At 34.7% G+C, this 14,909-nt stretch overlaps 1 protein-coding gene across 11 annotated transcripts in view; it reads right to left on the minus strand.

Moving 5' to 3' along the window:
• The window catches only part of CNTLN (centlein), a 365,528-nt gene that overhangs the window by 185,407 nt on the left and 165,212 nt on the right, over positions 1–14,909 (minus strand). For 9 of the 11 annotated variants that reach the window (XM_031014894.3, XM_031014893.3, XM_063696349.1 and 6 more), the window contains one exon: positions 4,122–4,316. The exons of the other annotated variants lie outside the window; for them this stretch is intronic. In XM_031014894.3, the coding sequence (XP_030870754.3) occupies positions 4,122–4,316 (195 nt within the window). The remainder of the gene's footprint in view (positions 1–4,121; positions 4,317–14,909) is intronic. 11 annotated transcript variants of the gene reach the window in all.

Below are 14,909 nucleotides of genomic sequence, written 5' to 3' on the forward strand. Positions count from 1 at the left end.
GAAAAAGGGAGGCAGAGAAACGAAAAACAGGATGAACAGAAAACAAATGATAATATGGTGCACCTAAACCCAATCATATTATAATTATGTTACAATTCAATGGATTAACACTGCAATGAAAAGGAAGAAATTGTCAGAATGGATTATAAACAACAGGATCCGAATATATACGCTTTAAATATACAGTAACCTATGTGCTGAAATCAAAAGAATGAGAAAGTTATACTATGCAAAATATAACCATTAAAGGGAAGAATTGGCTATACTGACATCATAAAGGTACATTTCAAGCCAACAAAATATTATAGTTAAAAATGACATTTTATAATGAGAAAGGGTTCCATTTATCAGAAAGACATAACAATCATAAATACGCATACAACTAATAAAACAGCTTTAAAACCCATGAAGCAAAAATTGAGAAAACTCAAAGGAGAAACAAAAATCTACAATTATGTGAGAGATTTTAACACTCCTTTCTAAAGCAATTGATAGAAAAACTAAACACAATCATTAAAGACATAAAAGATCTGAATACTATCAAGTGCAATGACATAATTAATATTGATATTTAAGGAGCACTCTGCCCAGTAGTTGCAAAATACAAATTATTCTCAGGTACATATAGTACTTTCACCAAAACAATATGCTTGGCTTTATGACAAGTCTCAATAAATATCAAAATACAGGCCGGCGTGGTGGCTCACGCCTGTAATCCCAGCACTTTGGGAGGCGGAGGTGGGTGGATAACGAGGCCAGGAGATCGAGATTGTCCTGGCTAACACTGTGAAACCTTGTCTCTACTAAAAATACAAAAAAAAAAAAAAATTAGCCGGGCTTGGTGGCGGGCGCCTGTAGTCCCAGCTACTCAGGAGGCTGAGGCAGGAGAATGGCGTGAACCCGGGAGGCAGAGCTTGCAGTGAGCCGAGATCGCGCCACTGCACTCCAGCCTGGGCGACAGAGTAAGACTCTGTATCAAAAAAAATAAATAAATAAATTATATATATATATATTATATATATATATATAAATACAGTAATCTTATCGAGTACTACCTGTGACCACAATGGAAGTAGATTAGAAGTCAGTAACAATAAAACAGGAAACACACATACACAAAAATATTTCAAAAGTAAACAAGACACTTAAACTCACCAAATAGAAAATCCAAAGGAAAATCAGAAACATTTCTAAACGAATGCTTATTTGTAGAAATTGAGGAGCTCATAGTAAAATTACTACAAAAAAGCAAAGGAGCAAGAACATACAGAATATTCTTGAAAAAGAATAAAGTAACTTACATTACCCTCATTTCAAAAGTTACTATAAAGCTACATATATGAACAGGCATATATCTGGACTCTGTTCTATTGACTATTTTGTCAATTATTTTACTAATACCATACCGTCTTGATATTTTAGCTCAATAAATAAGTCTCAAATCAGGGAGTGTAAGTCCTCCAACTTCTTCTTTATGAAACTTGATTTTGCTCTTCTAGGTTCTTTGCATTTCCCTACAAATTTCAGAATTGATTTGTCAATTTCTTTTTCTTTTTTCTTCTTGATACAGAGTCTCTCTGTTGCCAGGCTGTAGAGCAGTGGCGCAATCTTGGCTCACTGCAACCTCCACCTCCCAGGTTGGAGCAATTCTCCTGCCTCAGCCTCCTGAGTAGATGGGACTACAGGCACGCGCCACCATGCCCAGCTAATTTTTGTATTTCTAGTAGAGAAAGGGCTTTCACCAGGTTGGCCCGGATGGTCTCTAACTCTTGACCTCATGATTCCCCCGCCTCGGCCTCTCAAAGTGCTGGGATTACAGGCGTGAGCCACCGCACCCAGCCGTCAATTTCTTAAAATAACAGAAAAAGCCTCCTGGGAGTTTCATTGGGATCTTCTGCCTTAAAAAAAAAAACAGAAAAACCCTCCTGGGATTTTGACTGGGAATCTTTCTGTCTTTGGGGGAACAGAAAGATTTCTTAAATGAAATACCAAACCAATAACTATAAATGATTAATTTGCCTAAATTAAAATTAAGAAGTGGCCAGGCACGGTGGCTCACGCTTGTAATCCCAGCACTTTGGAAGGCCACAGCGGGTGGATCACCTGAGGTCAGGAGTTCAGGACCAGTTTGACCAACATGGTGAAACCCCGTCTATACTAAAAATGAAAAAATTAGCCAGGTGTGGTGGCAGGCGCCTATAATCCCAGCTACTCGGGAGGCTGAGGCAGGAGAATTGCTTGAACCCAGGAGGTGGAGGTTCCAATGAGCCGAGATCGCACCATGGCACTCCAGCCTGGGCAATAAGAGCAAAACTCTGTCTCAAAAAAAAAAGAAGTAATTTAATTTCTGTTCATCAAATGACACCTTGAAGAAAATCAAAAGAAAAGACAAGTACACAGTGAGATATCTGCCATATATTAACTTACTAGGGATTAATATTAAGAATATATAAAGAGCTTTTGAAAATCAGTAAGAAAAAATCCAATAGAAGATTGAACAAAAAAGACATAAACAGTTCACAAAAGAAGACACATACTGTCATATTTATGTGCATAGTCAGTGATATGCACATAAAAAACAAAATAAAATATTATTTTATACTCATTCAATTGGTAATGAATTAAGAAGTCTGACAACACCAAGTGTTGAGTAGGACAGGAAACAACCAGATCTCTTTCATATTGTTGGTGGTAGTAAAACTGATAAAACCACTTTGAAAAACAGGTGATCAGTATCATCTAAAAGTAACATTTTCACACTTTATAATCCAGGATTTCTACTCCTAGATATATAACCCACGAAGATGCATGAACGTGTACATCAAGAAACATGTGCGAAAATGTCAACAGTAATATTTTCCATAACAACAAAAATGGAAATAACCAAAGTTCTCATCTAGAGATACATGTAAAAATAGTTATGATATACTCACATATAATAGAATATTTTTAAACAGTGAAAACAAACACCTATATCAAAAAACACGGATAAATCTCAGTAACATAATGATGAGTCAAAATTGCCTAACCCCATAAACAACACATTATATCATTTTTTTGAATGACTAAACAATAAACTGTTTCCTCATAAATTTGTATATGATAAAACTGTTTAAAAAAATCAAAATGATAAGAAGTTTGGTGGTTACCTCTTGTAAGAGAATCAAAGCACATACAAGTGGATGTAAGCCATTTGTAATGATCTAGTCTTTGGATAAGTTGGTTGAACGAAGGGTGTTTATTATAATAAAGAACTAAACAAAGCCATTAAATTAAATTGTCATATGCATACAATAGTATGTCATAACACAAATTTTATCATTGATCCAATATTGTATACCTGAAGTCCAAAAAATGCATACAATATGGTACAATTTTAAAAATTGTTGTCATAAGGTTAATTAGCAAGACAAATGTGCTACATTCAAAAATTACAATCCATTACTGAATTAATACATTATAAAATTTAAAGAAAAGCTATGAGTGCCTTAAAAACACTTAAATAAATTCACAGAGATTTTTTTAAAGATGTTTAGAGTTGAAAGTTGCCCTGAAGATTATCTAAAAAGGTACCACTTAACATTTTCTATATGCTAAGCTCTGCAACCAGATCCTACATATTTATCTATACATTTATACTACCTTCATTTACCACAGGAAATAGTAAGAAAGGTTGTATGACCTGTCCAAAATCATGTATCAAGGTAGTGATAGAATTAGGACTATTGGACACTGAGTACCAAATACCAGGCATTATGGCAAGTACTTTATGAAACTTACTGTTGGATACTTTCTATTCCATTAGCTCATTCAGTTAAAAAGTCTCAAAATGGGCATGACCTATTAATTTGCTTTTCAATAATGTATATCAGCCAAATGTTTCATCACGATAACTATATTTGCTAGACCCTGTACTTCTACATGCACTTCTATATAAATTTGTATTGTATGTAATATTCATGCCTACAAACAGTATAAAAACAGTATAATGCAAAACTATCTGCACACTTCTTATACTCCAATAAATGCAAATATATTTAAATTTTTATGTTTTAGTCAATTGTAGGAGATGATTTAATTTAATATTACACTGAATAACAGTTTTAGAAAATGTCTCTCACCTGTGCTGAGTAGTCTGGATCACTTTCTTGAGGTAAAGGAAGAGGTGCTCCCTGTGATTCCTGAAGTTTTTCTTTTAACTTAGCATTTTCTTGCTCTTTTTGTAATAGCTGATCCTGAAGATTAATAACACTTTGCCGGAGCATAGCTTCATTTGATTTTGTGGTTTCAAAACAAATATGTAACTCATTGTAAAGCTGTTTCAAAAAATATATCCAAATTATATTAATAATCAATAAAACTATGTGTCTGTGTGTGTGTGTGTGTGTGTATATATGAACTGTATAAACACAGTTCTTACCCTCAGGTTATTTTAATAGTCTCAGAGAGAAAGAAGATATAAACACAAAAAAACTAACTAAATTATATAATAATATGTTTAATATTTAATTTTTTAACATTTAAAATGTGATAAAAACTAGAAAATATGTTAAAAAGGCAATATGTATTATTAGCCAGTGTAATATCAGAAAAGAATGCCAAATTTCTGAGGAAGAAAATACTTTAAGCTAGCTGTATTCATCATGGAGGGAATTATGAAAAAGGACCTGAAATGAACCATGACAATATAATTGGAATTGACCAAAAACAAAAAGTCATTCTAAAGATAGAAGAAATGTGAAAAAAAGTATGTACAATGATAGGAAAGGACAGAAAGGAGCATAAGGTATATCAGTTTAATTGGACTTAACATATACATTTGAAAGAAAACAAAATCAGGAGTATTTCATTAACAGTTAATTAATGTTGAATTCTACATTCTTATTAAGTATAATTTAGTATCTACTGCTAGGAGGAACAGAGGAATAGTAAGAGACAAAGTCAAGCAGTAAGGCTGTAGAAAGAATGTAAAGGCTGTTCAATACTGGATTAAGAGGATGGATTTGTTCTGCAGACAACAGGGAGTTACTGAAAACCTTAAACTGTGAAAAAATAGAAGCAATATTTTGAAGACTTATTAATAACTTTAAAACCTTTTTAAGTCAAGGCAATATGCATTAAATAAATTTAAAAGTTTATTAAAACTATGAGATAACGTGACATATAAGTGCTATCATACAGACAGTAATATAGGGTTAACAATGGTATGCCTCCAGAAATTGTGAACTTCATCCTAATGTATAATTGTGATTTAATGAGATATAATCCAATCTCTGGTAGTTGATTTACATACAGAATCTGTATGTATATCTGTGGCTGACACTAGAAAAGTGACCTAAGAGCAAAAATGTGTGTGTGTGTGTGTGTGTGTGTGTGTGTGTGTGTGTGTGTGTGGTTTTAAAGGCTAACAGTAAAATCTTACAATAAGAGCAAAACCCTCAAATGTAAAAATCTCAAAATTATATAGAGCTACGGTAAGTTTTTAGGTTTGCTCATTTACTTAAAGATACAGAACATCTTCCATCAGTTTGCCTTGCCTCATGGGAAGAAACTTACATACATAAAAGATAGTAAAGCTTTAGTTCATCTAGAAATCTAGGATTTGTGTACATTTCTGTATGCATGTTTACCTCCGTTTTTTAAATTTAAAATTTAAAATTTAAAAAGGCTTGTAAAACCTTTCATTAATACATCTCCTGAAACATAATTTGTCACAAAAATAAGACCCTCCAAAGTTCCACTCCACTGGCATATAATTAGCTCAATATACCTTTTATCTTTTATTTAAAAAAAAATGTATCTCTGGCTGGAAAGGTGGCTCACGCCTGTAATCCCAGCACTTTGGGAGGCCGAGATGGGCAGATCACTTGAGCTCAGGAGTTCGATACCAGCCTGGGCAATATGACGAATCCCCGTCTCTACCAAAAATACAAAAAATTACCCGGGCGTGGTAGCATGCACCTGTAGTCCCAGCTACTTGGAAGGGTGAGGTGGGAGGAACACTTGAGCCCAGGAGGTCGAGGCTGCAGTGAGCCGAGATTGTGCCACTGCACTCCGGTCTGGGTGACATGGGGAGACACTGTCTTAAAAAAATTAAAATTATCTATCGATATTATTGTGGAGATATTTAAAACAATCCACTTCACTTTATTGCCAAAGTCTAGGCAATTTTTTAAAAGAAAGTATTGCCTATATGATTTATAAAAAAATTTAGAACATCAATTTATACTTTCCCTTCCCATTACCTTTATACCAAGGAGCATGTCCAATGTCATTTCCACAGCTGATACCATCAAATATTCTAGGAGGCAAGAAAGAGGAGGAACCTGACAGCTTAAAGGGACAACGAAGAGTTCAGCGTGCCTACTTGTACTGTGCTGCTGCTCTCATAAGTGGGTTTAGGGTAGAAAAGAAAAAAGCAAACCCTGGACATAAGAGCTAACCAGGCTAGGGAAAGTTGAAGCTATGATGAGTGACGGTCTTCTCTTCACTACATAGTCATTTTTTCAATGAATATTTAATCACTTTCTAATCTCGGGTGCATTATTTACACTAACCAATATTTACCCAATCAGTACAAATTAATCCCTCTGAGGTAAATAATAGAACATACTATTAAAGAATTCACATATTTCAAATATTTGAGAATCTCATGGACACTGTTAAGTGCTGACAAAAAAAACTACATACCTTCTATCCTAATGACCAAGGTACAGGCATGATGCTAGGGTATGGTCAGGATTGAGGACCAATTTACTGGCCACTAGTGCCAAGGATGTGGTATACCCTACTCTTGGGTGTCACATCTTGGGACCTTCTTCCACAAATATAAGGCTTTAGGCCGATTCATTCATGGAAGAAGGCTCTATCTTAATTTATCTCCTCTCATCTAACTTCTGCCTTGCTTCATAAAATAGAGCACTGGTCAGGCACGTTGGCTCACATCCGTAATCCCAGCACTTTGGGAGACCGAGGCTGACGGATCACCTGACGACGGGAGTTCAAGACCAGCCTGACCAACATGGAGAAACCCTGTCTCTACTAAAAATACAAAATTAGCTGGGCATGGTGGCACATGCCTGTAATCCCAGCTACTCGGGAGGCTGAGGCAGGAGAATCACTTGAACCCAGGAGGCAGAGGTTGCAGTGAGCTGAGATCGTGCCATTGCACTCCAGCCAGGGCAACAGGGCAAGACTCAAACTCAAAAAAAAAAAAAAAATAGACGACTAATAGCGCTCGTCTTGTGTTCTCTACTTTGCTCTCTCTGACATGCAGTTTAAGCAGTTGCATTCCTATTCAGAAGTTGCCCTGACTTCATGTGATATGACTAGGTGTGTAAGACTACACTGAGAAAAACTCTATGTCTTGCACTGAATATCCATCCTTCCAAGCAGCAGGTGAAAAAGAACTGAGAAAGCCCAGAACAAATTAGATCAGCTTTGCTCTAGGTTTTGGGACAAATTCTTATCTTATTCCTTAGCTTACTCCAAATATACATCTCCTACTTGCCTGTTTTCTTTGTTGGCTGACTGGATTTCATGTATTTAATAGTAATGAGATCACTCAGTTGTGAACTTAGAGTACAAGAAGCAAAGATAGTCCTCCAGCCATTTTTAACTCTAGGCCTCAGTCCAGCAGTAAACTTGGTTAAAACAGCCTTCAACAAGGTTAAATCTAGCTTTATTTCTAAAGTGTTTTTTGGTGACAAGACCTCAGGGTAATAAAATGTTTAATTCTCTAGGAGATCCTGCAAGAAGGCAAAAGCTTAGGATGTTCCAGTGCCCTGGGTAGATTCCATCTTATTCTCATTCCATTAATAAGAGTATAGTTTAAAAAAAAAAAAACAGTGCTCAAGTGAGTAAATTAGGCAATATGATAAATTCATTCATCTGCATTGCTTTAGGCATATGGAGTCATCTTTTTCCCTATTAGCAATAAGATTCCTTACAACAGTTTTCAGAGAGGCTCTTTTCTCTATAACTTCTTTCCTCTAATAATCCAAAAAGCTCGAATGGATCAGAATTTTTTTGTAAGATTCTGGCCTATAAAAATGTAACCACGTATTACATTATATGCTTTAGAAGTATCAATCATTATAATTCATAAGCAATATATTATCCTTACTATTCTTCATGGTATTTTCTGTTGAAGAAATTAAGTGAAAAAGGTTAAAAGGATATCCAGGGGACAGAAAGCAAGTTAGAAATAAGACCTCAACCTCCAACTCCTTTAATTTTCAGGGGCTTAGACTGAAGAACGCCTTTTCGAATATTTTATTAGTGTTAAAGAACTAAATGATATTTTATATATCTTAACTATTTTGAAAATGTATATGCTCTGTTATCCACTGATACTAATTTGTTTAAGAATTGAAATCATCCAAATCTAGTAAATATACTACAGCATTCCCTCATTATCCACAATATTGTTTCCAGGACCCAAGTGAATAAAAAAAATCTGCAAATGCACAAGTCCCTTATATAAAATGGCACAGTATTTGCTTATAACCTATGTACATCCTCCTGTATACTTTAAACCATCTCCGGATTACTTATAAGAATAAGATGGAATCTACCCAGTGTTTACAATGTAAACACTATGTAAATAGTTGTTATACTCTTTTTCTTATTAATTTTTATTGTTGTATTGCTATTTTTCATTTTTTTCCCAAATATTTTCAATTCAAGGTTGGTTGAATCTGTGAATGGGGATATGCCCTATGGATACAGAGTGCCAACTGTATTTGCAACACTGACTGAAACAATAAATTCTTCAAGTGAAAACTGTACTATTTATAGCCAAAAATGACAACACTAATTTAACATGTAATTTAATATGCTAACTCCTTATTTTCCTAGTTAATAGTTTGAGTAATATTGTCACTAAATAGACCAAAAAGTTATAAAATACATGTTAGTACCCCAACCATGTTTGATGGTCTAGAAATCATAAATGCTGATATAATTCCTTATCAATATTTAATTCATACACATATATAAATGTGCAGATATAAAAATATTAAAAATTGTATGAACGGCTACATGCTCAGAGGAAGAGAACACATTAGATTACTTTTATTTATCTTGATAGGTGTTTTTCTCCTAGAAAAGCCTTCCACACTATATGACTGGTAGACTTGTATATGAGACTGATGATTTGTTACGGAGAGCTCTGGGACAATATGACTCACCTCTGTGCTCAAAACTTTTTTCAATTTTCTTTCTTCACCTTTGTCTCCCCTCCTCAATTCCCACATCCTACCACTTGGGACAACTGTTTTCATCTTTTCAGATAATTAAACAGATATTATGATACAGATCTACTTAATAAATGAGAGAAAGAATGGGTAATGTAAGGGCAAGAAAAAGGGGTGAAGAATTGAGAGAAAGAGAACAGAGGAAACAAACTTCATTAGAAACAGTAAACTAAGATCTGATTCTTAAAGAAGTTTAACAAGAATTGAAGACAAATTGTTAGTGTAATACTTTTAATTCAACTCACCTGAGTCTTAGAGCTAAATACCAATTATTATTCGAAAATATTAAAATGAATCTATGTGAAAATGTTTGAAATTTTGAATAATTTCATCTCATTATTGCAAGATTATTCAAATTAGAAAACAATCTAAAAATATGTGTAGACAAGGAATAAAGACAATACATATAATGCTCTAGAATAAGAATGAATAATCTGATATAAATGAACACTAAAGTCTGAACAATAACACACCTGACAAATACGGCAATGTGATCATTCCCAAATTTTAAAATCCTGCACTACACAACTACTATATTTTTGAGGAGAAAAAAAAGCGTTAGTAAAAAATCTTCAGAAGCTCAAAAAGTTAAAAAGTGTGATGTAATAGCAAGATAAAAGAAACCAAATGGATACAATCAGGAGAAACAATGGCCAGAGAAAAATGATGGAAGCCCTTTTCACAAAGAAGGGTAACTGCTATACTCTGGTCACCAAAAAGAAAGCAATGAAATCTTCTGAATAACATTTAACTTAGATATCAGGATAAATATTCCAACATTAGAAATTATTAAGTGTTGAAAAAATTTGGATGAGAATGGATAATGCAAGTTTGTAGAATCTGTTTACCGAGGCTTTTAGGGATAAGACCTCACCGTTCCATTTAAAACTGAACTATACTGTTGGCTTTATAATAAAGTTTAAGAATTGCATTCTGGACCCAAGATTACCTAGATCTGAATTCTACACAGGTAGCTGTTTGACTTTAGACAACACTCTAAGCTTCAGTTACCTGATCTACAAACAGGGATAAAAATAACAATACCACATCAGGTTGGTGCGAGGCTTAAACAATCAGGCAAAAGCCCTATTGCCAGTGCCTGATACACAATAAGCTAAAAAATGTTAACTATTATTATTATATGGTTACTAGGAGCAATTTACATTTTTATCTCGATTTACATAATACATTTCTAAAATAATCTGTGTAAATGGAAACTCAGATTCTCCCTGGCTTATAGTACAATTTTACTTTCTGTCTTTATAACTGTGATCTAACTGGAAGGACTTCTCACTTGTATTTTGTTTCTCCACATTTTTCACCACTGCAGAACCATTCATCCACCCAAAGTCAAACATTAAATGGACTAGAGTAATATTTAAATTAAAATAGAAACATCACCATAAAGTTTTAAAATACAATTATGATTTTTAAATTGCATTATCCAAAGTGGGACATCATAGCATGCAATGTCTCAAGTTTCAGTAACTTAACGTTTACTGATCATGTAGTAGGCAGGTCCCCTTAGAATCCATGACCCCCACACATTCTTATTTTGGGATAATTTTAAAAGGGTATGTTATGTACGAACTAATTAAAAGTGAATTGGGCCAGGCGCAGTGGCTCACACCTATAATCCCAGCACTTTGGGAGGCTGAAGCAGACGGATCACCTGAGGTAAGGAGTTCGAGACCAGCCTAGTCAACATGGTGAAACTCAGTCTCTATCGAAAAGTACAAAAATTAGCTGAGTGTGGTGGCACGCGCCTGTAGTCCCAGCTACTGGGGAGGCTAAGGTGGGGGAATTGCTTGAAGCCTGGGAGGCGGAGGTTGCAGTGAGTCGAGATCGTGCCACTGCACTCCAGCCTAGGCAACAGAGTGAGACACTGTCAAAAAAAAAAAAAAGTGAATTGCATATGGTTAATATGATGTTATAGCTTCATAAAAGGAAGTCTTCCCTGGGTGGATAGCTCAGTGTGTGTGTGTGTGTGTGTGTGTGTGTGTGTGTGTGTGTCTGTGTGTGTGTGTGTACATATGTGTAGTCAGTACACTATAATGAATAGTAATAGTCTGAACTGACAAAGAAATGTTTATTGCAGATTTACAATAGTAAAACAAATAACATATAAAACCAACAGTAGAAAAATAAATTATATGACCATCTAAAATAGTTATATGTTGTGATTTTTTAAAATATAATGTTAAAGTGAAAAATATTAGTGTGCTAACAAATATGTTAAGGTGCATTTTTAAAAGTGAAATATTCAAAATGTTCACGGTATTTGCCTCTGGGAGATGGAATTATAAAAGACTTTGTTTTTTAAAATAACTATATACAGCCACCAAAACAATTGTAATGTCTACTAACTGTAGACAAAATTTATAAAGAATAAATAAATAATAAGAATATTTTCAAATTGAGTCTAGTTGAGGATACTAATGAAAACTGTATGAACAACTACAAGCATCTAAAACAACTTCAAAATTAAAATATTACAGTGGGAGGTACAATTTCAAAGTGAGAATCAACTTAAGTATCAGTGAAGCCCCCTATTCCCACACTCCCCAAGGTAATCTCTGAGAAACAAAAATAAAAGAAAAATGAAATTCAATCTAGAGAAAGAAATGACAAAAACCGGACTAAACACAAGGAAAAGTAAGCCAATTATTAGGTTAGCACATCTCAGTTTGTTCTCTTTTATTTTTATTCTGCCTCAATATCATTCACAAACACAACATAACCCCATCATTTACATCTCTCATTTTCTATAATGATTCTTGGAAGGGATAAACATAATCCTAGAAGAAAAGTGTTTACGGTTTCAAAATGTACCCCAGATCACAATTTAGGTTACGGCAAGTTCGCCAAATAGGGGCATATAAGCTCTACTTCTCCAAATTTAGTAAAGACATACACTAGGGAATTTATGGTTTGAACTAGAGTCCATTTGGAAAAGTTATCAGAAATTAATTTGTCTCTTTGATATCTTATCTTCTCAGCAAAGTATTACTGGTATGACACCGTCAAGGAGAGCTTTCTTTATCCTTAGTCTTGGAACAGGCCCCCAGTTATGCTCCCATATTTCCCTCTACTACTATTACAACATACATCATTCTTTTCTTGCTTCTACCATTTAATGTCTGCTATCAACTAATTTTAAACTGTAAGAGTTGTAGAATAAAGGAAGTAAAATGGTATCTATGCAGATAACTGGGCAGGAAAGCTTTCGGGCACTGGAAGAAAGTATACCTTGAAAGGTTAAATACCTGTTATGTTCAAGGAATAAAAACATGGTTTGTGTTGCTGGAGTGAATAAGAAAAGAAGGCAAAGATGAGATCAGAGAGGTAATGTAGAGTTGGAACATGTAGAGTCCCACAGGTTGTAGTAAGAACTTAGGTTTTTTATTTTTAATGGTCTGGGAAACCATTGGAGGGACTTGAAGAGAGCAGTGATCTGATTTGACTCACAAAGTTTTGGCAATAATATCCTGGCACCTATGTCAAAAGGCTTAAGATCAGAACAAAGAAACTGGCAAGTTACTGCAATAATCCAGGTAATATGTGATAGTGGCCTGGACAGAATGGTGACAGCAAGGGTGGTGGGAAGTAGTCGAATTCTGCACCTGTACTGAAAACATAAAAGGCAATAGCTTTGTTTTGAACACGTTCAGTATAAGATGCCCATTAGGAATCCAAGTGAAGAGATACTAAGTAGGCAATTAGATATACTCTTTCCTAGAGTATACAGAAGAGATCCAAGGCAGATAAACAAATTTACAAATTTGGGAATCATCAGCCTATAGACACAGGTAGAGCATCCAAATCAAAAAATCTGAAATGCTCCAAAATCCAAAACATTTTTGAGCACCAGTATGATGCTCAAAGGAAATGCTCATTGGAGCATTTCAGATTTCAATTTTTCAGATTTGGGATGCTCAGCCAGTAAATGTAATGCAAATATTCCAAAATCTCAAAAGCTCAAAATGTGAAACACTTCAGGTTTCAGGTTCCAAGCATTTCAGATAAGGGATATTCAACCTGCAGTATAATTTTGAAAGTCAAGGTGATTAGATAAAATCACCTAGGGTGTGAGTATAAACAGAAAAAAAAAGGGAGAGATCCTAAGAGTGAGGCCTGGAACATTTTAACACTTTACAGGACATGGAGACTGGGTAGGACCAGAAAGAAATTAAAAAGGGACAGCTAAAAACTGAAGGAAGAAAACCACCCAATTACAGTACAATGGAAGCCAAGAGGGGAAAAAAAATATTTCAAGCAACAGAAAAAAAATGTTTCAAGCAACAGAAAGTCATCAATGGGGGAAAAAGAGAAAACAATTAATTAGTATTAATAACAATTAACAAGTATTAATAAAGTACAGTGTTTCAAATCATTTTAGCAATGGAACCTGCTTTAGAAACAAAAAACACAGTGGGCAATGCCACCCCATAAAACAAAAAGGCAGCACTGCTCTAGCTGAAGTGGAAGACTGTATCTTCCTGCTTGCTATCATCTAGGTCCTTGGGAAAACACAAAGGGAACACAAAACACACACTGAAAACCATTGTTACAAAGCATCATTTAAAAATATGTGTTTAAGTTTTAAGGTAATTAATTTCATGTTAATTATAGACATTGGATTTTCACAGTGATTTTTTAGAAAAGTAAGATCAAAAGTAAAAATCCAATAATTCTAGAGGGATAATATGAACTGTATTATTTAACCTCTCTAAGCCTCACTTGCCTCAACTACTATCATTAAATGAGAATAACACTATATAAACTACATTATTTATTAAAATAATTTAGCACACTACACAAAACATATGAAGAACTCAGTAAAGGCTTTTTTTTTTTTTTTTTTTGAGATGTTGTCTCCCCCTGTCGCCAGGCTGGAGTGCAATGGTGCGATCTTGGCTCACTGCGACCTCCGCCTCCCAGGTTCAAGTGATTCTCCTGCCTCAGCCTCCCAAGTAGCTGGGACTACAGGCATGAACCACCATGCTCAGCTAACTTTTTGTATTTTTAGTAGAAACAGGGTTTCATCATGTTGGCCAGGATGGTCTCGATCTCTTGACCTTGTGATTCGCCCGCCTCAGCCTCCCAAAGTGCTGGGATTACAGGCATGAGCCACCATGCCCGGCCAATAAAGGTATTTTTTTTTAATTAGTAGATTAAATTATTGCTGCTGAGTCAGTTAGCACACCTAAATACTTGGGTAAACCTTCTTGAAAGGCTCCTAAAACAACTGTAAAGTAAAAGACTACTGAACAGAAACACACAAAATAAACAGAGAAAAATCCTGGAAAATAATTGATCCTAAAGCCCTCCTCAGCAATCCCCTTTGTATTTGTGAAGATTTGCCCAAAAATAATGTACAAATTTTACAATGAAAGTCTGCCATACTTGACAAAATAATTTCTTGTAATAGCAGGCCGAGGAATTCCATTCCAGTTTTGAGACTATACTCCTAGTATGTTTCACAGAAGCTGTCTGAATGCCAATTTATAAAAATAATACCCTATAGAGTAAGTTTGTATCTATATTTTAAGTGATTCAGCTCTAATTACCATAAAGAAAATTCAAAAAATTTTAAATGTTACCAAATTGAACCATCCTTCACTTCTAAATTTTGAGGAAACACATGTAAAA

Source organism: Gorilla gorilla, chromosome 13 (genome assembly GCF_029281585.2).
Source record: "Gorilla gorilla gorilla isolate KB3781 chromosome 13, NHGRI_mGorGor1-v2.1_pri, whole genome shotgun sequence".
NCBI lineage: Eukaryota > Metazoa > Chordata > Mammalia > Primates > Hominidae > Gorilla > Gorilla gorilla.